Raw genomic sequence first — 25,519 nt, forward strand, 5'->3', positions numbered from 1 at the left:
TGCACAGCTTCAAGACAAGAGCCCCTGTCAGAAAGGCCAGTTCTTTAAGAGCCTCCAGCTAGGGAAGCCCAGTGAGGACTCCTCAGAGAAAACCACCACAGAAAATAAAGCATAGGAAAGTAACTAAAGAGATGGGCTATTTATCAGGCAGACAGAGGGTAGAGAAGGGACAGGAAGTTGAAGACCCAGATAAAAAAACTATCATGAACTCTGGAATTTTCCAGAACCCCTCAGTGAAGTAAGCACACCATCATGAAGAATGAATGATTTTCAACTTAAATATGACTTCATGGTTCAGAGGGGAGATGCTCACATGCATTCTTTGGTGTACCACCACCACTTACAAGAGTGCCCATGGGTACTTTATCTTTACTTTTTTTTTTTTTTTTTAAACATGCATTGGAGATTAAGCCTGTATTGTTCTATTTGGATGCTAATAAGTCACTGGCAAGGTACAATGGCTGGGACAGTCTTCTGTCTGTCACTCTGTCAACAATGCTACATTTACCTAACTGGCAACAGAAACAGGGACCAGGATTCCTGGCATAGTGGGAGGACAGAAAGGAGAGGGGCAAAAATGTACAGTGTATCGCCAATTTATTTTCCTACAGAAATATTTGGGACTAAGTATTTTAAAAAGTCTGCTGTGCCAGGCATGATAGTGCATGCCTACAATCTCAGCTACTTGAAAGGAAGGCTGAGGCAGGAGGATGGCAAGTTCTAGGCCAGACTAGATAACTTAGTGACACCCTGTCTCAAAATAAAAGGGGCAGGGATGTGGCTCAGTGGTAGAGCACAAAACAAAGATGTTTGCTATGCTTCACTAGTACACTACTTTGCTAAAACTAAGTTAAACATTTGATGTTTACTGAAAAGCCCCAGCAGAGACAAAAGAAGAAAAGGAATAGAAACAGAAAAATGAAGAAGGAAGGGACACAGAAAGAGAGGAAAGGAAGGAAAACAGAGAGAAAGAAACACAAAAGAGGGAAAGGGGAAATAAAATGTCTGACTTTCCTAAGAGGACAAAAAGCATCAAGGTGACCAAAATGACCACAGTACTGTATTTCCTTCATTTCCCTTTCCCCTCCTTGAGAACAACTGCCTATCTGAGTTTCAGTTCCCCAAGGAATAAAACAGGAACAATGCTTCCTGACCCAGCTTTCATAGGGGGTGTGCCTGTGAAAGCTGAATTCTTAAGAGGATACAAAGTTCAAGATAGCCAGCATTCCCCATCACAGCATGGGCTCAGAAAAAACACCACCTGGCCTCAAATCTTTGGGATTCGAGACCTTGCAAGGCAGAAAATGCCTTCTTGAAGCTCTTTGATCCTCATTAGTCAGATGTTTCCAAAAGCAGACAAGGTAACTGGTTGATTCCCCATAAAAGAGAGAAAACAAAATGCCTAAGGGTTCTTCCGAGATGGGTAAGTGGTGACATGTGATGGCTCTTCCTGGTCCAAGTCTGTTGAGTCAGAGAAGGACACCCATACCTCCAAGCAAGACAATAAGCACATACCTCATTTGTGGTACACCAGACCTTTTTGTAAACCTCAGCCACAGGAAGGTCCAAACTAATGATCTTATTGTTCACTAGAAGCTGAAGGGAAAAGATGAGGCCGTTATTCCAAATTAATTGTAAGGCAAGTAAGTCTCAAGATCAAAGAACACTTCATGGCAGTGGTTCATAATCTATAATTTCCGTGTGTCATGGATCTTTCCATCAAACACCTGCTCAGGGACAAACACCCTAACCCAACCATGGACTCCAGTTTAGAAACCCTGCTGAGGACCTTCTATTTTGAGCCCACTTTAGTACCAGAAAAGGCAATTTTTCGTTTTATTCAATGTGTCCTACACAATGTGTGTGGTTTTTTTTTTTTTTTTTTTTTTTTTGGTACTGGGGATTGAATTCAGGAACACTTGGCCACTGAGCCACATCCCTAGCCCTATTTTGTATTTTTATTTAGAGACAGGGTTTCACTGAGTTGCTTAGAGCCTCGCTGTTGCTGAGGCTGGGTTGAATTTGCTATCCTCCCATTTCAGCTTCCTGAGCCACTGGGATTATAGGAATGTGTCACCATGCCTGGCCATGATGTACATTTAACACCACACGCCAGAGGTTGTCTGCCAGAAAGTATCAGACACAGGGCTACAAACTTAAATAGGCACTAAAATGCCAGGATTCTGGGAGCACCATTAACTTGGAATCTCTCAGAAATCTCTGCCAGAAGCAAACAATGATAATGAAACATATCACCACTATAACCAACATCCATTAACCACTTGCTTATTCCATGCCTTGGGCAGAGCCATTCATAGGTAATTAATGGTAAAACCCAGCGAGGCAGAGAGTGGGAATCATTAACCGTACTTTATAGATGAGGAGGCCGAAGTCAGCTCTCTTCCCAGGGCTAATCAGCTACTTAGAACAATCAGCTGGATTTGATCCCAGCCCACACTCCTAGTCTCCGGCAGACTATCTTCCCTGATTACCTCCATTCCACTGTCATCCTCCAGGAGAGCCACCAGGTCACAGTCCTGGCAAATCTTGTTCTTTATATCCCTCATAAGTGGCCCAATGCCTGGCTCATTGCTGCTATACGGGTTCCCAGGCATCCTGCCCTGTAAAAAGTCTTCTTGTTGGGGATCCTTCTCCAGAGTCACAAAGAACTCAGTGACTTCATTCTCCTCCTAGAGGAGACAGAGAAGGATGTATCAGAAGGGACAGAGGAAGGAGAGATTTATACCATGCTACCTTGTTCTATGGACCCTCCAAGGGAACACGCCAAATGCATCCAGCCTTTAAACATGAGAGACACAAAGGACAGAAAACTCAGAGGTCATTCTAAATGGCCACATACAATCCAAATAGCCTTAAATATCAAATATCTCCTCTGATACTCACGTAGACGAGGAGAGGAAGCCTAACACTAAAGCAGAGAGGAAGTGACATGCTCATCTCATGCAAGGCTAGGCAAGACCAGTGACTGCGTCACTGATGACCCTGAAGTTGTGGAGAGGACCTCTCTATGTGACACAACACTATATGACACTGTAAACCCAGCCCCAATGCCCTCTTATTGCTGTCTGAGGAGGCTCATGTCTTCCTCAATAGCAGGAAGGGGGCTTGGGTTCACACTGGGCTTCCATGTAGCTCAAGCCAGAGAGAAAAGACACATGTGTTGCATGTCCACAGAATAAGGGGCTGTAGGGAGGGAAGGAAGGAAGGAAGGAAGGAAGGAAGGGAGGGAGGGAGGGAGGGAAGGAGGAAGGATGCCTTTATACTCACTCAAAACTGCTTCTTCAAATAGCATGGTGGATTGATAAGCAATGGGATTTTTGGTAATTAAAAAATAAAGACTAATCTTGACCTAGAATCTAGGAAGTAAGACCAAGGAAGACCATTGCTTTGCTATCATTAAGAACATGAGGTTGCTTCTGCTCTTGTGTCAGGGGATCTTCCTACAATTTTGACCGAAGGTCCATAGGTGGCAACATTCCCCAAGACTCTCATGAATCCCCAAGAGGCTTCAGCACCATGGCTTGTGCTGACAGCTAAGGGCCACAGGGAGCACCATGCTGCTTACGGGATAAATGATGCTGCAGAGCCTCTCAAAGATGAAGACAGGAGTCCGGTAGTCATCCAGATTGTAGCGCTTGGCTGTCTCAATGCACACAGCCATAAAGGCCTTGGTTTCTGATTCTGTACCTGCCAAAATCAAAGTGGCCAAGTTAATTAGGAAAAAGCTTCACCCACATGAACTGAGACAAGGCTTTCAACAAAGTACCATCACTTACATCCTTTCTGCCTGCTAAGTCTTTAAGTATTCTACCTGACAACACCAATAGTTCAACTGGAAATCTGATGCTGACTTGTTTTAAACTCAGACACATTTGATTAGACATCCTGAATACCCAAATCAATATTGTGCCTCATGGCTGGTTCTGTATATGTGCTGCTTTTTCTGAGGGTAGGACCTCCTTATGGAGAGAACTATGCCTTACTCAACTTAGCAACCCCTTGCCAAAAACAGATCTCAGGACAAGGTCAAATAATAATCCTGACTGTATTCCAGTCAAATCAAAGGACAGTTCCAATTTTAAGCTTCTTTATAAAAGATTAGGTAGACTGACCTCATAAGCCAAACAGAACTTTAAGTCACATGATGGGGAGAAATATGGTGTTTAAATGGGTGGCACTGTAAGGTCACCAGCCAGCTTAGCATGGCATGATGAAAGTGGCATCAAAAGGACTTCCATTTTCGGGGCTGGGGTTGTGGCTCAGTGGTAGAGCGCTTGCCTAGCACATGTGAAGCTCTGGGTTCGATCCTCAGCACCACATAAAAATATATAAATAAAGATATTGTGTTCAACTACAACTAAAAAAAATATTTTCTTTTTAAAAAAGATTTCCATTTTGGATAATACAGCAAGAGAGGTTCCTTGACTTACTCCCTACTTCCCACTGCTAAAAGCAATTTTTAAAAGTTAAATGAATATGTATCAGTGAACTACTATACTAACAAGAAGAATCAAAAGCCAAAATCCTTGAGAAATCAGGAACCCAGGAAGATGAGCAAAATACCAAAGTGGTTTTGGCCTTGAGCTTTGATTTCCACAATCTACCCAGATTTGCAAGCTATATACAGAGCCCTGGACCTGCTGGCACAGGAGTGCAGCAGGAACCACCTCACAACCACCACCCACATAAATCTGTCGTCCCAAAAGAGCTATACTCTTGACATATGGGTCAACTGGAAATAACTTTCTCATTCTTGCATCATCAAAATAATAGACACTAAATTGTCTTTCCTTAAATTATGGCATTATTTGAGTAGGGGTGCAAATCTCCACTGAGAACTATAACCAACTATTGCCTGAAGGGGTTTGTGGCTCCAACTTTCTGCTACCCAAGACTGAACAACCTGAAACTGAGCGCTTCCTCTGAGGTAGCTCTGAAATGGCAGTGCCCTGGGATGCTTCACAGAAGCAATTATAAAACTCTTTCTGGAGAAATCCAGTTGGGATTGAATACTAAAGAATTTCCACAATAACCTGAGAACAAGGTCATAGTTAAAAAAAAAGAATCACAAAATACAACAAGTCTTAAGGTATCATACAAGAACCTGAATAATAAACAGCAGAATCGGATCCATAAAAATTTCAAATTTTAGAATTATCAGACACAAATGTGTTTAACATGCTTAAAGGCCATTAAAAGGGATGGGAGACATGAATAAAAAACAAAAGACAAAAATTTAGAACTAAAAGAACTCAATGATAGATTAAACAGATTACACAAAGAAAAAATGACTAAACTGAAGAAATTATCCAAACCACAAACACACGACGAGATGAGCACCATGGAAGATGGTGGGAAGGCAGTGCCACAGGAAGAGGGAGAACAGAGCAGAGCTGACCAACGAGACATGGCTGAGACTTTTCTAGACTGGTTAAAAACACCAGTCTAAGAACTCCTGCCCTTCTCCTGCTTTACAGCACAACATATTAAGTCCAAATTGACAGAGCTGAGCTCTAAGAACCAGTGCTCTTAAGAGATAGGTTTCTCTCCTTGAATACAGGGAGATGTTTGCCACTCGTTCTCTAGCTCTGTAGCACTTGGGGACATCAGAATCATGCACTTTGCCAGTCTAGGAGGGGTGTGTGAGCCTGGGCTCCAGCCCCCAGGAAGTGCTACCTGTGGTCATGTCCTCCAGCATCTCTAGCAGCATATCCTGTGTCTCGTCGATCAGCTTGGTCCTCTGCACCACCAGTTTCCGCAGGCACAGGTATCCATTCAGCACAGTACCCACCAAGCGACTTTTAAAGTGCCTTTTAATGGATTCCACCTCAACAAAGGAGGAGAGAAGGCCTGTGGGGAGAGGAAAATATTGCTGCAAGAGCTCTTGATGAGAATATAGGCAAGGAAGGCCTGTGTCACTGGTCACTAGTGAATGGGAGCTCACAAGTGCAAAGCCATCAATGAGGAGAAAAATGCAGAGCTTAAAACCGCACCATGGTCAACACAAGAGGGAAGAGAGTTGACTCAACACCCAGAAACTAAGTGTCAGTCCTTAAAACATACCCAGGATGCCCTAACAGAAGGGCCAGGTGGCTCTCTCTACCTGTGAGACTTTTGAGGGCATAGCCTTGCTGCAGATCAGTGCTCAGGGTGGCTTCCTCCAGAGCCAGCAAGCGGGCTATTTCCTAAACAGGATGACAAGCACAGTGTGACAGCACTGCCAATGATCCCAGTCCCCTCCACTGCCACCCCAATGAGCTTGTAACACCAACCAAGGCACATAGGAGTTGCATCTCCTTCTTCTAAGTCTTGGGGCTCCTTTCCAAGAAGCCAAGGGCAGCTGCAGTGCTGTTAGGGCACTGCTTAAACCTGGAAGCAGCCTCAATGGCCAACAGACCATTGATACAAATACCAACAACCATGAAACAAATAATGCTAAGTCATGAAAATAATATTTTCAACAAATATTTTTCCTCAACAAAAAAGAACTCTGAGGCTGGGTGCGGTGGCACACGCCTGTAATCCCAACAGCTCAGGAGGCTGAGACAGGAGGATCGCAAGTTCAAAGCCAGCCTCAGCAATGGCGAGGCACTTAGCAACTTAGTTAAGACCCTGTCTCTGAATAAAATACAAAATAGGGCTGGGGATGTGGCTTGGTAGTTGAGTCCCCCTGAGTTCAATCCCCAGTACCAAAACACACCACTGTTTCAAATACCATCTTTATCCCCTATTGCAATTAAATGATTTAAAAGAGGGGGGAAAAAAAAAAAAAGAACTGATGGAATTAGGGAAACGAGGGCTCCGCTGCAAGGGGGCAGAATACCTTGGTGATGAGGTTGCCCACATAGGGCAGGACTCCCCGAGCTGCCAGGTAGACTTTCCAGTGAGCTGAAGTGATGAGCTTTTGGTAGAGAGCGAGGTACTCAGCAGCACACTCCCCAGCTATGCTCAGCTCGTCCAGGTAACTGACATCAAGAGACAGGACATAGCTAGAGAAGTGCTCTGAGAGACCCAATACTCCCTCTTACACATCTTCTGCTTTGCCTCTCTTCCTCCTCCTTCTAAAGGTGGAAGAGGACATCTGAGCAACCTGGAAAGACTTCAGAGCACCTCAGGGGGTGAATGCATTCATATTTTTGGTGTTTAATGCTACAAAGATTGCATACAATAATGCATGCTAACCATTTATGTGCTCATAAGATCTTAATAAATTCTAGCTACTACTGCTGCTGCCATTACTACTACTACTACTACTACTACTACTACTACTACTAGTAGTACTAAAATGCAGTACTAAAATGCAGCTTTTTCTCTGTTTTTTCTGTGATAGGCAAGGAGAGGGTTATACATACACATGCTTCCAAGCCCTCATCAGTGGATTCCCTTGGGAACAGGGAAACCATTCTAGATGAAATCTAGCCACCCTCTGCATCCCACCCTGAAATATATACCTAGTGAGAAGGTCGAGGACCTGCTGCTTGCGGCTGGGGATGGTGGCTAGAGCTTCCACAATGGTACAAGCTGCCTGCCGGGCAGCCTGTGTCGCCGGAGTAAAGAGGACCTGCAGGACATGAGAAAAGACCAGCTCAGAAGACGCCCTGTTTTAACATGCGCCAGCAGGGCAATCCAACCCATCCAGAAGTCCTCTGGGAAGCTCTCTAAGAAAGGGCTAAAAATTCAAGTCACCAGCTAACACAGGACCCACTGCTGCAGACTGAGAAAGATGCTGTTAAAAAGCCCCTTCTTTGTGGAAGTCTCTCCACCAAATAATTTGGAGAATATAACTAAGATGACTAAAAGAGAAAAGGTGAAGCCAGCATTTCTCTTAGCAAAACTTTGGTCATTCTTTTTGGGCATACCTGCAATTCAATTTAAACAAAGTATTTATTTTATTAATCAATGAAAAGCATATAATGACTTCAATCCTTTAAAACCTTAGCTAGGAAGAAAGGGGAAGGAAGGAAAGCAGACACAGAAAGGACAGAGGAAAGGAGCACAGTGCTGACATTTAGTCCTTTAAGCACAGAGGGGCAGACAGCACAACGAGTCTGACAAGAAATGCAGATGAACAGTTCTGTTTTGGCCAGTCCCCCATGCTGGTGGTTCTAATTAAGAGGCTCTACCATTTGAAAGGAAACAAGAACAGCAAAGGAAAAGCAGGACAGACATGATGAGGAGAAAACACACACTGCTGAGACCAGGGCATGGAGGGCAAGGGACCCAGGAGGTGACCACTCACCTGTCGAAGCCAGTTGTTATGCCCTAGTTTGAGATCCAAGGGAGTGGTCCTCTTCCCACGGCGGCTCAGGAACTGTTTCCACCTCCACACATACTTCTCGGTCAAATAGAGATGGCGGAGCTCTGACTTGCTGGGGGATTTCCCATTGCCATCTGTCCCTGAAAGACCAAGGATTGCAGAGATAGGTGAGTATGAAGAAGTGATGGAAAAAGGGTGCCATCAGGACCAAGGCAGGAGGAAGGGGCTCTGCACATCTTGGACAGACAGTCACACCTCTGATGGGAAGACACTTCTTCCAGGCTTCATAGGATGCTTTGGGATCTCTCTTGAGCCACAGCTGAGCCTGGGCATGGATCTCGTTGCAGTATGGCTTCACTGTGGTGAGGGCCTCGACAGGGACATCCTGGAGAAAGCAAGTAGACAGAGGCGAGAGAGTTCAAGACCCTAGCTCCAATGAAATGACAGTGACCCCTAAGGAGTGACGGGCGACATACACTCTACACTGAGCTTAAGATCACTGGCTTCCACAGTGCAGAAGGTATAGCTGCCTTCCTACGGAGAGTCCTACAACCACATATACTGATCTCCATCCCAAGGCTAATCTGCAATTTCCAGGGTTCATTGCACATTTTACAGGATGTGGAAAGCCATCACTAACCAGAAAACAGCTTTGTCTACACAGATGCCCTGAAAGTCTTGGGAACGTCTAGGGAGCTGTGAAGCAAAAACCCGAACAAAAGGCAAACATCAACACTGTGCTTTGGTACTTAGGAAGTAAGTTATTCTGTGAAAATCTCCTTTTGCCTCACATGGTGGAAAAAAATGACAGTTATACTGGGGGTGAGGTTCCTCTTTCCAATCAAGGACTAATTGTATTAGCTGGGAATCAGCTCTGGGGAAATAATTTTTCATTAAAGGGAAGAAATGATGGTGCCCCAGCCCTGTATTTGCCGAGGACAGGTGGGTTAGACCAGGACAAGGGAAACACAGGAAATTGTGTGATGCCTTGCCACAACCCCTAGTGCACAGCATCACAAAGCAATCTTTTGCCATGAAGATAACCCACCACCACCACCACCACCACCACCACTCCCACTTGCTAAAGCCATGGTCCATCTGATGCAGCAGGAATCTGAAGGGCCTAAGGACCAACCCAGGGTGGGTTGGAGGCACACAGCCTCAGGCATGCCCAAGAGAAAGAATTAAGGCCTACATATTCTACAAGCTGTATAAGCAGGTCAACCTGTGGCTCAGCTATTGTTATTTTAGGATAAAAACTTAGCTTAAAGGGCTGGGGTTGTGGCTCAGAGGTAGACCGCTCACTTGCCTAGCACGTGTGAGGCACTGAGTTTGATCCTTAGCACCACATAAAAATAAAAATATTGTGTCTACCTATAACTAAAAAAATGTTTTTTTAAAAAAAAGCTTAGCTTAATTCATTCATTGAATGATTCGCTGAGCAGCTATTATATGCTAGATACCACATTAAGTACTAGAAATAAAAAATTATAGTAAGACAGTCCTTACTATAATTACTATAACTTAGATTCAAGGAACTCATTAAATCATTTATTTTATACAAACTTAAAGGTGGAGACTATTTTACAGATGGAAAACTGAGGATCATAAGTAACTTCCCCAAGGTCACAATGCTAGTAAAAAGAAGAGGTGGGATTGGAATCAAACCAATTTGGGGGCCTGGGATTCCCTCACTGCACCATGACACACGTGCACTCACAAAGGGCGGGAAAGAACACAATGCCTTCTGGGAGCTGCAAGTCTTCTAATGTGACTTCAGAAAGACATAGTCCTTCCAAGTACTGTATCCTATATGTAGGTATTTTAATGATTACTTTAAACTTCCTTTTCAAAAACCCCAACCCATCTCTGCTGAATTGAGAGGCAGCTTGGTGCCCATCCAGGTTAGGTGAGTTCAAGTAAGCAGAGGCCTCAGGCAGGGCACAGTGCTAAGAGCCCCCCAGCCTAGTACCTTGTTCTTCTTGCTGGTTGGAGCAGGTGGTTTAATCAGCTTCTGCAAGATCCGCAGGCACATGAGGGTAATGTTCTCAACTACCACAGGAGTCTTAATGTTCACAGCCATGAGGAAAAGACTGAGTGCTAAAGATGGTCAGGAAAGATAGAGTCACAATCACAAGACACATGCCACCTGCCCCAGCAGAGGCTGCCCAAGCGTCCTCTCTCCTTTACCTCTCCTCTGTGGCCAAGACTGCACCTTGGAGTCCCTTTACATTCCTGGAAAAGCCTTGACCCAGATGTTTCCCAAACTCACCACAGCGTAACCGGAGCTCCCAACAGCTGTCCTCCTTTGAGATGGAATCTGTTAGCAGTAGCATCTCATACTGAAGGCTACTTGCCTAGAAGGCAAGTAGGAAGAGAGATGAGTCAAGAAGGCTCTAAAGGGCAGTCCAAGCTCTGATCAGGGAGCCTAACTAATGTCTGGCTGTGGGAAGCTCCATCAGAGTAAAAACAGCACTGGAGACCCTTGTGCTATGGAGTGCGACTGGGAAGTCATTCTGGGATGTGAGCTCTCCAAGAGGGTCCCTCCTTCCCTCCTTAGTCTCTACCAATGGAGCTGGAGGAGGAAAAGCCAGAACATAAAGGGATACAAGGGAAGAGTCAGAGAGGACAGCTGGCCTGCTCACCAGATCCGGATTGGCCCAGTGGCCCTTCAGGGCTGTGGAGACTTTGCCAATGATCAGGTCATTCATTTGCTGGGTGGCTTCTGGGTTGTCTCTGGGGAGGAAAAGCAATGGAATTCTGTTATTCATCACTAGTTATGGCCCCCCGTCCACCTGAAGAGGTCCAGAGAAGATGAATGGCTAGGGCTCTATGCCCAAAATTTTCCACTTCCTTCCCAGGGCGAGACTATAGCTTTAGCCTTATAAAACCCTGCTCTGTAATAAAAAGGGACATGTCACATTCACCTTCCCTGGGAACAGATGCTGGGTGAGGAAGAACACCAATATCTGGGGACCACATACCAATCTGCAGGGCCCCCAGGAGCTGTCTAGTGTGTCAAGTCTCCCAAATCTAGAGTCCACTCTCCTCTGTGTGGGACACCAGACTTTCCTCTTCTTCTCCAACTGCCTCAAGTCATTTCCTACATAGCACCCACACTTCCTATCTACGTCCCTTGTAATATCTCCGTTACTACTAACATCAAGAAAAAAAAAAACTATACCATGCCACTCTCTTGCTTCCAAACACATTTTGAATAAAACCCTAAGTCCGTCGATGCCTCCTAAACTGTGGGGCCTGCTCCTTTGCAATCTCTGGCCCTCCTTCCCTCCTGAGTGCACCCTTCTCTCCCCAGCCACGCAGGCTTCTCTGTCACTGCCCATACTCCCCGTACAAGCCTGCATTTCAGCCTCTGCATCAGCGGCTTCCTCACCCTGCCTCAGGAGTCCCCAACTACCCTACCCACTACAGCAAGTCCTCCTACACCTAGGCTCACCATCCCTGCTTTACTTTTCTTCACAATCTTTACTTTCTGACATTATATTGTATCACTGTTTGTTGATTATAGCTTTCTCCGTTTAGATGTAGGCCACATGAGAGTAAGTACTTTATTTACCACTCTATCCCTAAAGCCTGGCATTCAACAGATACTCAATAAATATCTGTTAAATGAGTGAATAAATACATAGCAGATAACATTTACTAAGCACCCAGTATGTTCCAGAACTTATGCCACACAGTGAACATAAGAACACCCAGTATGTTCCAGAACTTATGCCACACAGTGGGTCTCAGTACTAAGTGCTCCACAACATGAGTTCTTACTCACTTGACTACTGCATCTCTCCTCCACAAGCCTATAAGGTACTCACCCACTACTACTGATAATTTCTCTGAGCCTGTGAAAAGCACTAAGAAAATTCCTCAAGGCACGTGGCACAAAGTACCATATCCAGCGCCTCATTCTTTCTGTTCCAAAGCCTAAGCTTAAGCCCCTCCTCTCCACTGTCTTCTTGCGTGTGAGTTTCTTAGTCCAAGAAAACCACAACTTTCTCACCCTCCCTTACCAACACCCAGAGAGTTTCCTCAGGACACATCACTGGAACCAACAAAGTATAAGCCAAATAAACAGTCTGCAAGGAAGCCTGGGTTTCAATGCTCTCTCTCTTTGCTCACCAATACCAGGATGTTTTCGCACATTTCCTCTGTGATAAAGTAACCCATGTGGCAGGCAGCAGTACAATTCTCTGCACCCTTTAGAGCCCCCAGAAGCACCCCAGTGATAGTAGGAATTAACAGGCCCAATAATCACGAAGCAGGGTCTAACCGAGTTAGGAGGCACATGAGCTGGCGGACTTCCTCCCGCATGGCTGCAGCCCCTCGGCGAAGATTATAATCAAAGAGTTCCCGGATAAGGCCTTGGGAGACGAGGATGTGCCTCAGGGCTGGATTGGTGGCCAGGGCCCGGAGCAGTGTGATACAATGTTCTGTGACAGCCGAGGCACAGCCGTAGCACTTGGTGGAGGAAGTGTGGCCACAGCCTAGGACAGACAAGGCGCGGTACTGGCTGGCAGTGAATGTGGGCTGCACAGAGGTCCTTGATGATTTGGTGGCTGCTTCCCTTTGCTGCAGGTCATATTCCAACAACTCTTTGCGTGAAGCAAAGACTTTCTAAGAATGAAAAGACATCAAAGAAAGAAATTGGCAACTAAATAAGGAGAAAGAGGAAGTAAATTGGAAAATTAGTTTTGCTTTGGACAAAACTTAATGTGCATGATATAATTGAAGTTTCTCAACAACCATACACCATACCCGTTATATACTTTAACCCTATTTTACAGAGGGGGAAACAAACTTACAAAGGGTGGCTTGACCAAAGTAAGGGGCAGAGTCAGAAATCAGACTCTGATCACAGGCTCTCACTTTAACTCCCAGGAAACTGTCATTTAAAGAAAGGATTGCAAATGTAGCAAAGACAGCACACCAGCAATTTGAGGAGTAGGCAAAAATGGGTGATCTCTTCGTATAAGACTTCATTGCCTATGGCCAGTTTCCCTCTCTCAAGGACTAGTCTAGTAAATTAACAGACACATGGTCACTCTGGTCAACTGCAGCTGATGTGCCCTGACCCTCACTGTAGCCTAAATCTGGCACATCAGAAGAAGAGGGAACAGAATCCTGGCACCTATCTTTTTTTTTAAGTCAGTAACCCCTCTATCGAACAAAGAAATCAGTTGGGCACGTTGGCACATGCCTGTAATGCCAGCAACTTGAGGAGTCAGGATCTGAAGTTTAAGGCTAGTCTCAGCAACTCAGAGAGACCCTGTCTTAAAATAAAAAATAAAATGGGTTGGGGATGTGGCTCAGTGGTAAAGTTCCTCTGGATTCAATCTCCAGTACCAAAACCAAAAGACAAAGAAAAGCTAATGGCCAAGAAAACAGATAATAAACTCAGCTCTCTGACGAATGCCAGGATCTACCAGGTGAGAGGTGGTGTTTGATGTGGTCGCTCTGCCTACTTTAGCAGCTGCAAGGGCAGCACCAAGAGCTTAACTGCTGGATGACAGCAACAGACTACTCTGAAGATAGTATCAATGACACTTGGACAAGACATTTGAAAGTTATCCCCATTCCCTACCTGGATGATTTTGGAGAGTTCATCAAAAGAATTCTTACAGTCTCCACAGTATTCCTGAGCCAGTTGTAGGATATAACGATTAACGCTGGCTGAAGTGGAGCTGATGCCCCCTGCTGTCCCCGAGTCTTCCTGCAATCACAAGAGGGTGACTGTAAGACTTGTACATAGGGGCACTCTTCAGATCATGACCCAAAGACCTCTCTAAATGCTCTCCAGTTTGAGATTACCTGTGGCTTTTCTGGAGCTGCCTCGTTCACTTTGCAGAGTAGGTTCTCCAGCTGTGGCCGATGGCCCATCAGCTGATGATACACTCGATCAGCTTTGTCCAGAAGAGTGTTGATATTGGAAACAGCCTACTCAGAAAGTGACAGGAACTACGTGAATATTCAAAACACTCAACAACATGATGACTTTCCCTGAGTAATTCCAATTGCCAACCATTTACTAAAACATTTTCCATAAATCAGATGCAATGTTTTAGACATTATTTTTCACAATAATCCTAGAAGCTGGTATATTTTTCTTAATGGTAGACAACAAAAAACAATGCCGAGGACTGGAGTTGTGGCTCAATGGCAGAGCACTTGTCTTACACGTGTGAGACACTGGGTTGGTTCCTCAGCATCACATAGAGAGAGAGAGAGAGATAGATAGATAGATAAATAAATAAAGGTGTTGTGTCTACCTACAACTTAAAAAAAACAATGCCGAGAAGTAATTCAGACCAGGTCACACAAGAATTAAAAGCACAGCTAGAATGGAGCCTTGAGTCCCTGGCTCCAAGCTAAAGGCTCTGCTGTTATCCTAGCAGGTCCCCCCTTTTCACTGCCCTTAACTACCCACAATGCTCAGGGAAAGCTGGCAGCCTTGGTGTGAAACAACCTATGCAACAAATGCAGGGTGTATCCTCTGCTTTCTTTCTGCCTGTCTAAATTTGGGCTCTAGTTTCAAGACCAACCAACACCTCTCTGAACTCCTAAGCAAACTATGAGATGGAGGCAACTTATGCCATTATTCGCTCCCACCTGAAAGCTGGTCCCTAAGCCCATTATTTACTGGGTTGAGGAAAACACGGGCTAAAGGAAAAGCACATTGCACAGTACCAGCTCTGCCCAAGTTCAAATCAAAGCCACTGCCCTTAGTCTAAGCCATGTGTGGCCTTACCTTCTTCCGGTCTTCTTCATTCTCAATGGGATCCACTGCACAGCAAGGTTTAGCATACAGCATGAAGTCAAAGCGAGCATATTTACAGAAGCCACAGGCGTTGCAGAGGAAGGGATCCTTTTCATCATAGTTGATGGATCTGAAGAACCAAAGTATTTGAGTCAGTTTGAGATTACCTGTGGCTTTTCTGGAGCTGCCTCGTTCACTTTGCAGGGTGGCAGAGTTTGCATAGGTGCCTGAGGAGATGGACCATGCCACATCTATACTCTGGAAACAATTACAGGAATTACCCAAGAAACAATAACAATAGGTGAGGATGATGTACCCATCCAGGTAACAAAAATGGGTAGAACTAGAAGTAAACTCAATTCCCTTCCTGGGTCCCCACCCCTGCCATTGGATAGGTAACACACACAGACACACACCCCACTCTTCCGCCTCCTTTCATTCTACTCCCAATCCATGCACCCACTGTACATACTCATAATCCTCTAAATATGGAAGGCACCAACCCTGAAGTTGATTATAACTAAAACAGATAATTACAAGGAAGGTGTTTGGCCCTGGCCTGGGGACAGTCACTGACTTACCTGCATTTGTGACACTGGTACACATTCTCTCCACAGTTGCCACAGACCCCTGGGTTGGCAGGGACAGAGGCACTACAGCGTGGGCACTGCAGGGTCTCTGTGGAGGCCTGATAGTTTTCGTAGAAGTCCGCAAACTCAATCATTAGGTTGGAGGCCACAATGGGCAACGGCAGGTCAATCTTCACCTCTGTCTGCCCAGGGGTCAGCTGAACTTTCTTGGCTTTGTGCCAGCGAGCCGGCCTAGAAGAGACAGTGTCAGACAAAAAGAGGGCCTGAGAGTCATTTAACCCTCTATGGTGACAGTCTGGATGAGACAAAGAGAAAGACTACTCTATATTTTTCTAAGGCAGTTAAGTGATAGCTCTAAAATAATTGCCAGTTAATTTAAAAATTTTTTCCACTATGTTTTCTCTATAAAAAAGGACAGATAGGGACTGGGGTTGTGGCTTAGGGGTAGAATGCTTGCCTAGCACATCCAAGACCCTGGGTTCAATCCTCAGCACCACATAATAATAAATAAAAGTATTATGTCTATCTACAACCAAAAAAATACATATTTTTTTAAATGGACAGATCACATAAATACTTTAAACTGTCACATACAACTTGAGATTCCAAGAAAATAATGAAAGACATTACTCCAAAGACATTACTCCAAAGTATGCCACACAAATGTCTCAAATAATTCCAAGGGGCACAATGGTGACTGCCACCAAGTTCCCATCACAATGACTACCTTGGAAGGATAAAGCTAGGCTACTTGAGAGCAGAGGCATATACCAGGATCTGGTTAGGGTCAAAATCAAGTGGTAAACCAAGTCATAAAGAGAACAGGCTTGTAGTAGTTTAGGGATGACTACAATAATATGATTAGAGTTACACTTTACTGAGTACTTACCACGTTAGGCAATATTCCCAGCACTTTATACATATTAAGTCATTTAACCCTTAAAGACCTTGAAAGTGAGAACTTGTGTTCATTTTATAGTTGTGCAAATCAAAGTTTAAGTCAGTCCTCCGAAGTCACACAGCTGGGAACCAAAGCACATAATCTACCAGTAGCTGTGCTGACTCAATACAACAGAAAACCAAATCCACAGTCTCTGCAGGTGCTATCAAAATGGGCAGCAGCTGGTTTCAGGTTTCCAATGTTAACACTGCTTCTCAAAGGAAGAACAGAAAACATCCTTCACACAGAGCTCCTGGCCATGTGTTGACGGGGTGCACTCACATTATTCTGCCTTTTGGAATAATAGTTAACAATTCCATTCTCCAGCACCACAAGTCTTTTCTTTCTTGTACCAGGAATCCAACCCAGAGACTGTTCCAGCACCCTCACCACCCCCTTTTTTCATTTTGAAACAGTGTCTTGCTAAGTTGCTGAAGTTACCCTTGAAAGCATCACAAGTCTTAATATGCAAATAGCAGCTACCTATGTTCTCTAATAGCAAGGAGTGAGACTTCAACAGACAGAACTCTTTCTTTGTGACAGTAGACATAATAACAGCCTCAGTCCTCTTTGGACCCACATGACACATGCTCTGATCCAGATGCTGGGGCCCAGGGGTTACAAAGATTCAGAGTGGGGAGACATGGAGGATAGGCACTATGCAGAAACGAGAAGAATACACTCTAGAGAAGATTCTTGAGAAACACTTCATGCTCTATGTGGAAAAGTATAGCTATCTTAATCTAAGAAGTGGCAATGTAGATGGTTTCCCATAAGACTAGAATCACTCTAGTTGAAATGGATGTGAGATGCTGGGGGCCCTTTTGACTTGCCTCTGGAGGCAGGCTGCTGAGGAACTTTCACAGGCCTCTAGGTTGTCACTGAATTAATTTAACAATAATCTATCAATATCTTCAAGAACTAATATTTTACTTTTGTCCCTCAGTCACCAGTGACTCAGCCATAAAGCCATAATGGCCCCTAGGGATGTGCTACTTTGTGCCCTTCCAGGAACCAAAGCCAACAACTGGTATTAAGCCTTACAAACCTGCTACCCCACCCCAAGCCTGCAAATCCCATACTTGTTTTTCAACTCCACGATGGCCTGCACAGTTCGGTTGTTATAATACAGGTTGATGGTCCGCACCATCTTGGTCCTCTTCAGGTCCCCAATTTTCACTGTCACTTTGCTAATGGTGTGACTGCCGATGAGCTTCACAACCTGCTGAGTGGTGGTATACCGCGTGTCCACTTTAATAGAAGAAAGCTTGATATACTAGATACAAGGGTACACAAAAACACAGAATTAGTTCAAGGGCTAACAAGCTCCTCCTGCCTTCAATATTCATCAGCATAATCCATTCTTCACCCATGGATGAAGCTGCTACTCAGAGTAACAAATGTGGCAGGCAAGAATCTATACTGTGGGTAAACAGACACTAGAGAAGGAACATCTACACAATAACAACCAATCTCTGGAACCAGGAAACCCACCCCACTGCCACCCAGGAATAGCATGCTAACAATGTTACTTACACAAAATGGCACTTCTGGATTGTTACACACCAGGCAGGGATCACTCTCCAGGTAGTAGCCATCGAACTCCACCAAGCCAGACAAGGTGCTAAGGAAAAAACCATTTCCGCATAAGGAAAGTTCATTTTAGGAAACACTAAGCTTCACAAAGAAGCACAACAAAGCCACTATCAGCCATCCCAGAGTGAGAAAATAAGGAAAGTGAGAAAATCCCAGCAGGGTTTAGAAGCTATAGGAAAAAAATTCAACCAATTGACCTTAGATACTTTCTGTTTCTCAGTTGACATTCAGTGGAATCTCAAAATGCACTAAAACTTGCCTCAAAGAAAAGACATAATTAAATTTACCTAAATAAATAAATAAAAGAATTAAGTCTTTGAATTCTGTGTTTCAAATAGGTAGGGCTGGGATTGTGGCTCAGTGGTAAAGCACCTGCCTAGCACGTGTAGGGCACTGGGTTCGATCCTCAGCACCACATTAAAAAAATAAAGTTATATATATTTTTTAAAAGACTGAAAGAATCAAACTATTTAATAAATTAAATTAAATAAAATAGGAAAATTTTGTGGTAAATAAATTATACCTCAAAAAAGTTGTTTAAAGAAAAAAGTTAGCTGGGTACAGTGGCACATGCCTGCAATCCCAGCAGTTTAGGAGGCTGAGACAGGAGAATCACGAGTTCAAAGCCAGCTTCAGCAACTTCGAGGCACTAAGCAATTCAGTGAGACCCTGTCTCTAAATAAAAAACAAAATAGGGCTAGGGATGTGGCTCAGTGGTTGAATACCCCTGAGTTCAATCCCCAGTACCAAAAAAAAAAAAAGAAGGAAAAAAGTCACTTTGAAGCCAGGGAAATAATAATCCATCAATTTAAGCAATGTCCTTTTTAAAAAGTCTTCTTAAAATGTAAAAAGGAAACATTTTCTGTAAATTTATTTTATTTTGCTGGATGTGGGGTGGTACACACCTAGAATCCCAGTAACTTGGGAGACTAAGGCAGGAGGATCTCAAGTTCAAGGCCAGCCACAGCAATTAGTGAGACCTTGACTCAAAATAAAAAATAAAAAGGGGTGAGGGTATAGCTCGGTGATAAAGTGCACCTGGGTTCAATCCCCAGGACTAACGAGATTAAATTCTCTTAATCTTATTTAGATTAAGCCCTTGAAACCAGAGACCTTCTGATATTACTCCTTACCACCATGTGAATTCAGAGATTACACTCTGAGTGTCTTACAGGGCCAAAGGCCTGAGCACATGGGAGAGTATCAGACTTTATCAACTAGGTGGGTTTGCTGTTCCACATAAAAAAGTAAATAAAGTTATATAAACCCCTGAGGAGTTTCTCAATTCATATGTAAGAGTCTATCAACAGGCACATAGCTATTCAAAATGTAACTGTGCTTCAAACAGGCAGGAAACAAAACAAAAAAGCTCACTTGTAAATGTTGGAGTTAGGGTGGTTTGTAAGAATATGGTTTTGAGTCCGCAGGATCTCCACAGCCTTCTGTGAATATTCCTTCAACTGAAACGGGATCCAGTGAAGAAACACAGTTAAAAGTCAAGTCTTACGGAAAATAATTTTTTTTTTTTTTGGCTTTCTGGCCAAAGACGACACTCCAAGTACCAGACTTCAGTCTCCATTCACAATCATACAAAGTTGGCCCTAATTCCCAATTGTTTAATTTCCTAACACTTCCTTTAGAAGTTCCAAAGACTAAGTGATAGATGTTACAGAAAAGATAATTTTTATTCTTCTTTTTTAAAAAAAATTTTGAGTTGTCAATGGATCTTTATTTTTATTTATTTATATGCCGTTCTGAGAATTGAACCCAGTGCCTCATACATGCTAGGCAAGCGCTCTACCACTGAGCCACAACCGCAGCCCAGATAATTTTTATTCTTTTGGAAAGTCATGAAATGGTTATCAAATTGTAGAAACATTTTTATGCACAAAAATGAGCTACCTGCACTGGGAGGCCATTCTCTTTCCCAAGCAACTGCACAGGGTTGCATTTCTTTCCTTACTTGACTGACTTCTTTTGGCAGAGTCAAATTCAGATTGTACTTATGTGCTAGTGCATATTATCTACATGATATACAAACTTATTTAGCATATTTAATTAAATATACATAACAAAATATCTTCAAAAGAGATTTCACATATGAACTCCTCCTCCAATCTAGTTGGTCATAATTTTCTTAAGAGAAAAAAGAAAAATGGCAAATTAGCATCTCTGACCATATTGACTATTACCTTCTTCTCTGTCTGTGGGGTTTTCAAGGAGAAATAACCCAGTAGATCCACAAACTGGGCAGCCTTACGACCATAAGCTGGGAGTTCTGGCCAGATGGACCACATCAGATCTAGAAGGAGCTCCTGCTGAGATTTGCTGGAATTTCTGTAAATAAATGATAGCTCCTGTTATCAGGTGGCACAAAATGTTGAGGCACCTTTATTTATCACCAAGGTCCATGTATTATTTCTGTAGACATATCTACTTTCTAAAAACTATGGGTTAAATTGGAATGGATCGGTGGCTCTTTTGACAATCAATCCTAACAAAGGTAGCACTGTCACTCAATCTTCAGTAGGCGGTCTATTCTCATCCAACCTTACTCCAAAGCCAACAGAGTCAAGCCTGGTTGTTTTAAAAACTCTTAAACAGGTTTATGAGCAGAAAACAGTCTCTTACCTATAAAATTAGCTTAACAGCTAGAAAGCGATAGCTCAAAGAAGAAATCTTTAATGCTCAAGAGGATTCTGGCTGGTGTCAATACTGACGATTGTGACAATGAATACATGACAAAAAGCCAAGGTAGAACTACTTCATATGCACCCTGGTTCCAGACTCATGCCCATTTGCCAAACCACATCTACTGGCCCTACCTGTAGATGTGAAGTGTCAGGCAGTGGGCCTGCCAGCGCACTGAGGAAGAATTAGACTCCAACAGAAAGCAACGCAGAAACTGGATCAGGGTTTCCTTATCGGCAAATTTGTTCAGCTGGTTCACCAGAGCCGTGCACAGCTGGTCCTCCTGACTGCCTGAGCTCTCACCTAGAAGATCAGGGCAGGACTGAGGACTAAAGAAGACAGGAAGAAGTCACCCAGGGGCCTAGGCCTGCACTATCAGAAGGAGAAGAGAGAATTCTTCCTATTTCTAAAAGTTTCAATTAGATGATTATAATTTGCAAAACAATTTTTAGTTTACTGGGGGACAGAAGGGATGGCCTGAATTGAGACACAAAATAATGCAATGTAAACCACCTCCTTTGCTACCAATTGCTGATAACCTGTGTCAGGTCTCCAAGGATCAAGAAAAGCAGCAAGGCTTAAGGGAAGGGTCAGCCAAAAGAGCTGACCTCCACAGAGAATCCACAGCGGATTAAGCAGGATTTCACTTAACTCCGACAATCACGTCACAGGGTAGGTATTGTTACTTATTATTTCACAGGAGGGGGGGGGGAAGCTTGGCCTACTAAAAATGTTCAATGCACTTCGACCTTTCCCATTAATCACTTGGTATAGGAAGGCTTACCTTCACCATAACTGAAAATGAGATAAAAAACAGATTAGCTAGAGAGCATATCAGAAAACCAGAATGAAGGACTTTTCAGAATTTCAAAACAAAGTACATGGTCCAAAAGGGAATTAAAACACTTCACCCCAATAACCAAGATCAGAAGTGACTCCTACCATCTTTCTCTTTCTCTTTTTCTTCTTTCTTGCTCTTTTTAGTGGAAGACTTGGACTGTGTCGTGGCTTGTCCAGAACTGGAGGCCACGGGGGCCGAGGAAGAAGCGGTACCAGAAGACCCCGTGGAGGCTGCTAGGGCAGCGAGCACTTTGCTGCCACAGAGAGCACAGGAGAGCAACTGCAGTAGCACCGGGGACACCCCCTCATCCACCAGGAAACTCACTTGGAGGAGGAAGTACAGGACAGCTGTAAGCAGAGGGGTGGTGGTCAGACACACAAGAATGGGAAGACTGTGCCACACAGCCATAGCTGCCCTACTCCCACCAGCTTTCTTCTCTGAGAAGACAACTGGACCCAGCCTCCACTCCTTTGAACACAGGTTTCTCCAAACTTCTCTACTCCTCTTTAGCTTCACTGACACAATCTCAGATACTCCTACTCTGTGCTCCCACAGCACCCCAAATCTTGACAATCAGTCCTTATCACTCTTAAGTTTTTACTTTCTTTTTGCTAGGCAGTTTTGTCTCTATGTCTTCTTACAGCTCCAGCATCCAGTTCAGTGCTTATTAGCACAAAGCGGCCTCAATAGACAGTTCTTGAAGGAATGAACTATCAACCACAAAAAGCAGCTTTGCTTACAGTCGTCTTTGATGCAGAATTTCTGCCAATTGATGGTTCGCTGGGCGGCAATTTCAGCACAGGCTTTCAGGTGCTCCATCTGAAACGGAAACCAATCACAGGTAATGAGCAGCTCCACCAACAGCCCAAATAAGCCACACCTGCTGTCTTTAGTGACTGCCACCTAGCTTGAGACTGCAAAGTGACAATGGTCTTTTGTGTAGGGTTGCTAGTGAACCTGGGAGCAGAGCCCACAACAACTGCAGTAGTAGGAGGCTCCCTCTGTTCTGTTTCCCACCACATGGAGCGGGGCTTTGTTTTCAGGGAACCTTCAGGCTACTCATAAGGCAAAAGCAAGGTAGGCCACACTCTGAGAAACTATAATCCAGTTCACCATTTTTCTTGCTACAAACACAAAACACTAGATGAGCAAGCTAGGAGTTATTAAGATTGAAGCTATTCTTCAAAAGCAAAAGGTTCCATTTAGTCCCCTAAGTCCAAACAGTTTCTCTTCAGGCAGTAATACATCATATACCTTAACCCTCCATCACTTTACAGACCCTGAAGCCAACTACACAAGATACAGCATGCATTCAGGTGTTACAATCTACGTGGAGCAACTCTAGCCAGGCTTAAACTCTAAATGTTTAAAAGCCCTGTACTGATCTATCCAATTACCTACTAGTCTCGTCACACACCCTTACCCTACAATTTCCCAGCCCTCGTACCAGACTGATGAGCGTGTCATACTGCAAGGCGGAGCCTGAGCTGGCTGTAACCACACTTGCCCGGAGGAATATCCCCTGCTCCTCTAGCAGCTTCTTGATCCCACGCACATGGGAGTCTAGAGTGTGCAAATCCCGGAGTTGGCGGTATTTCTCTTTTGATCCACAGATGAAGAGCAGAAGTTTGCGGACTTGGCGGCGCACAAATGGAGTCTGCTGGATCATTAGATACTTGAGGGGATAAACATGACAGGGTCAGTATCTCTGGGACTGTATCTGTACAATCTTGACTCTAAAACTCTGAATATTAATGAACTGCAATTTAAAAATGGTAAGCAATCCAGCCAAGGCACAGCTGTCCAATCCACAACCCAATCCACAGGGACTGGTTCCAGGACCCCCACCCCCCCACCCCAATACCCAAGCCTACAGATAGATGCTCAAGTAAAATGATATAGTATTTTTATAGAACCTATACACATCCTCCATGTATTTTAAGTAATTGTTACTTATTACATCCAATACAATGTAAATGTTTTATTTCTGCCAATTGATGGTTATATTGAATATGAAAAGATGTTATATTGTATTATTTATAATGACAAGAAAAAATCCATAAATGTTCAGTACAGACACAATTTTTTTAAATGGACATTTTTGATGGGGCACAGTGGCACATGCCTATAATCTCAGTGCCTCAGGAGGCTGAGGCAGGAAGACTCAGAGTTCAAAGCCAGCCTCAGCAACTTAGGAAGGTCCTAAGCAACTTAGCAAGATCTGTCTCAAAATAAAAAATAAAAGGGGCAGGGGATGGGACTCTGTGGTTAAGCACCCCTGGGTTTAATACCTGGTATCAAAAAAAAATAAAATAAAATAAATAAACATGTATTTTTGGTCCAGCTGGTTAAATGTATAGATATGTGGATAAACCAAGGGCCAACTGTATTTCCTTTCAGCCATGTCAGCCTCTGATGAACTTAAGCATCCCTCCAAGGGACCAAGAGAAAGAAAAGCAGAGAAAGAAATGATTTAAAAGGAAAAAAAAGAATCACAATATTAATTTTTCTCTTCCTTCCTCAAGTACTTGAGATATTTTGCAAGGAAGCTGGCAGTTTCACGCTGCCCATAAATACCTAGAAGGAAAAAAGCATTCTGAATCACTTTTCCAGGTAAAAGAGCTAGGAAAGAGGCTGAGGTGGTGCAGCTACACAACTCAAAATGGGCGTCTGAGATTCTTCTTCCCAGAGTTGATATCAGGTTTGCCATCTGGTTAAGCTTCCGTCTCTGTAGTTCAACCCCACCCACCTTACTCCACTGTGGTGCCCAGGTCTGAATCACATCACCTGTGCTGCCCCTTTGCCAGTCAGCTCCCTCCAAGGTTCTACCAATGGGAAGCACTGGAGGGAAAGGCGACAAGGGGCTAACTCCTCTGCAGTCCTACCGACAGCCTCACACAGGATGGCTGTCAGCTCTAAACAGCAGCTTCTTTGAGTGCTCCCTGAATCTTCACGTCACATCCCCTCAGAGCTCAGAGGGTACCAGCAGCAGTACCCAGTCCTCAAAGAGCTGCTGCTCAGATCTATGGGCTTCTCTTCTTCATTCCAGGGCTGCTGGTAGCTATCTGTATTACCACAGTGTCCCATTTATGTCTTTTTTGGTTCTCACATAGGCATTTAACCAAGACCCTACACTGAAATCTCTAAAGATAACTAGAGTGCTTCTTGTTTCTCTGACAGAGCCTGAATGAGTGAAGCTACTCATCACTGTCCATGTGAGGGAAGTTAAACATATACAATCAAAAACTAGTGCTGATGGCTTGCTGGGATACGCAGCTTCCAGTCTGGCTAAATGGCAGGTTCCAGAGGGGCCAGATCATGACCTAAATGAATGGGAAGCTCCACTAGAAAAACACTGGTTGAGGGTTAGGAAGAAAACAGGCCAACAAGGTGACAGCGGGAGTGTCTGCTTCTAGACTGGCACACTGCTCGGGACCTTCACTCACCTCCGAAAGAAAGTAGAACCACGAGTGATCAAAGACAGGAGGTGGGATTCGAGAATTGGTGTCAGCAATCTTTTTGATTTGGTACGGAAGCCTTAGTACCATCTCTGTGAGAAGTTGAGTATAGGCCTCAAACACGTCAGCAGCATGGCCCTAGGAGAACATGAACATGAGAACCAGTGCTTGCCACTTTTCCACGGCCACGATCAGGAAAGGGCTAGGACTGCTCTCTAGGCATTCTACATGCTGGTTGGTAAAGGGCACTTTTCAAAGCTACAACCATTATTGATAGACAAGTTAGTTCACAAACTCAGAAAGCCCTGGGACAACTTTAATACAAAGTTACAGTGGCGACACCTCAAAGCTCT

General features: G+C 44.0%; 1 protein-coding gene across 7 annotated transcripts in view; it reads right to left on the bottom strand.

Moving 5' to 3' along the window:
* Ubr4 (ubiquitin protein ligase E3 component n-recognin 4) overlaps positions 1–25,519 on the bottom strand; it is a 127,425-nt gene that overhangs the window by 22,596 nt on the left and 79,310 nt on the right. For all 7 annotated transcript variants that reach the window (XM_071617413.1, XM_071617411.1, XM_071617412.1 and 4 more), the window contains 26 exons: positions 25,155–25,304; positions 23,156–23,383; positions 22,449–22,527; positions 21,810–22,055; positions 21,002–21,170; positions 20,369–20,513; positions 19,551–19,636; positions 18,117–18,204; positions 17,663–17,856; positions 15,632–15,871; positions 15,042–15,180; positions 14,105–14,230; positions 13,878–14,006; positions 12,567–12,910; positions 10,924–11,014; positions 10,551–10,635; positions 10,251–10,378; positions 8,534–8,663; positions 8,261–8,418; positions 7,473–7,582; positions 6,845–6,986; positions 6,125–6,206; positions 5,698–5,871; positions 3,587–3,708; positions 2,493–2,690; positions 1,516–1,596 (listed from right to left, as the gene is read on the bottom strand). In XM_071617413.1, coding sequence (XP_071473514.1) covers positions 1,516–1,596; positions 2,493–2,690; positions 3,587–3,708; positions 5,698–5,871; positions 6,125–6,206; positions 6,845–6,986; positions 7,473–7,582; positions 8,261–8,418; positions 8,534–8,663; positions 10,251–10,378; positions 10,551–10,635; positions 10,924–11,014; positions 12,567–12,910; positions 13,878–14,006; positions 14,105–14,230; positions 15,042–15,180; positions 15,632–15,871; positions 17,663–17,856; positions 18,117–18,204; positions 19,551–19,636; positions 20,369–20,513; positions 21,002–21,170; positions 21,810–22,055; positions 22,449–22,527; positions 23,156–23,383; positions 25,155–25,304 — 3,864 coding nt within the window. The remainder of the gene's footprint in view (positions 1–1,515; positions 1,597–2,492; positions 2,691–3,586; positions 3,709–5,697; positions 5,872–6,124; positions 6,207–6,844; positions 6,987–7,472; positions 7,583–8,260; positions 8,419–8,533; positions 8,664–10,250; positions 10,379–10,550; positions 10,636–10,923; positions 11,015–12,566; positions 12,911–13,877; positions 14,007–14,104; positions 14,231–15,041; positions 15,181–15,631; positions 15,872–17,662; positions 17,857–18,116; positions 18,205–19,550; positions 19,637–20,368; positions 20,514–21,001; positions 21,171–21,809; positions 22,056–22,448; positions 22,528–23,155; positions 23,384–25,154; positions 25,305–25,519) is intronic.

The sequence above is a fragment of the Marmota flaviventris genome, chromosome 10 (genome assembly GCF_047511675.1).
Source record: "Marmota flaviventris isolate mMarFla1 chromosome 10, mMarFla1.hap1, whole genome shotgun sequence".
Taxonomy (NCBI): Eukaryota; Metazoa; Chordata; class Mammalia; order Rodentia; family Sciuridae; genus Marmota; species Marmota flaviventris.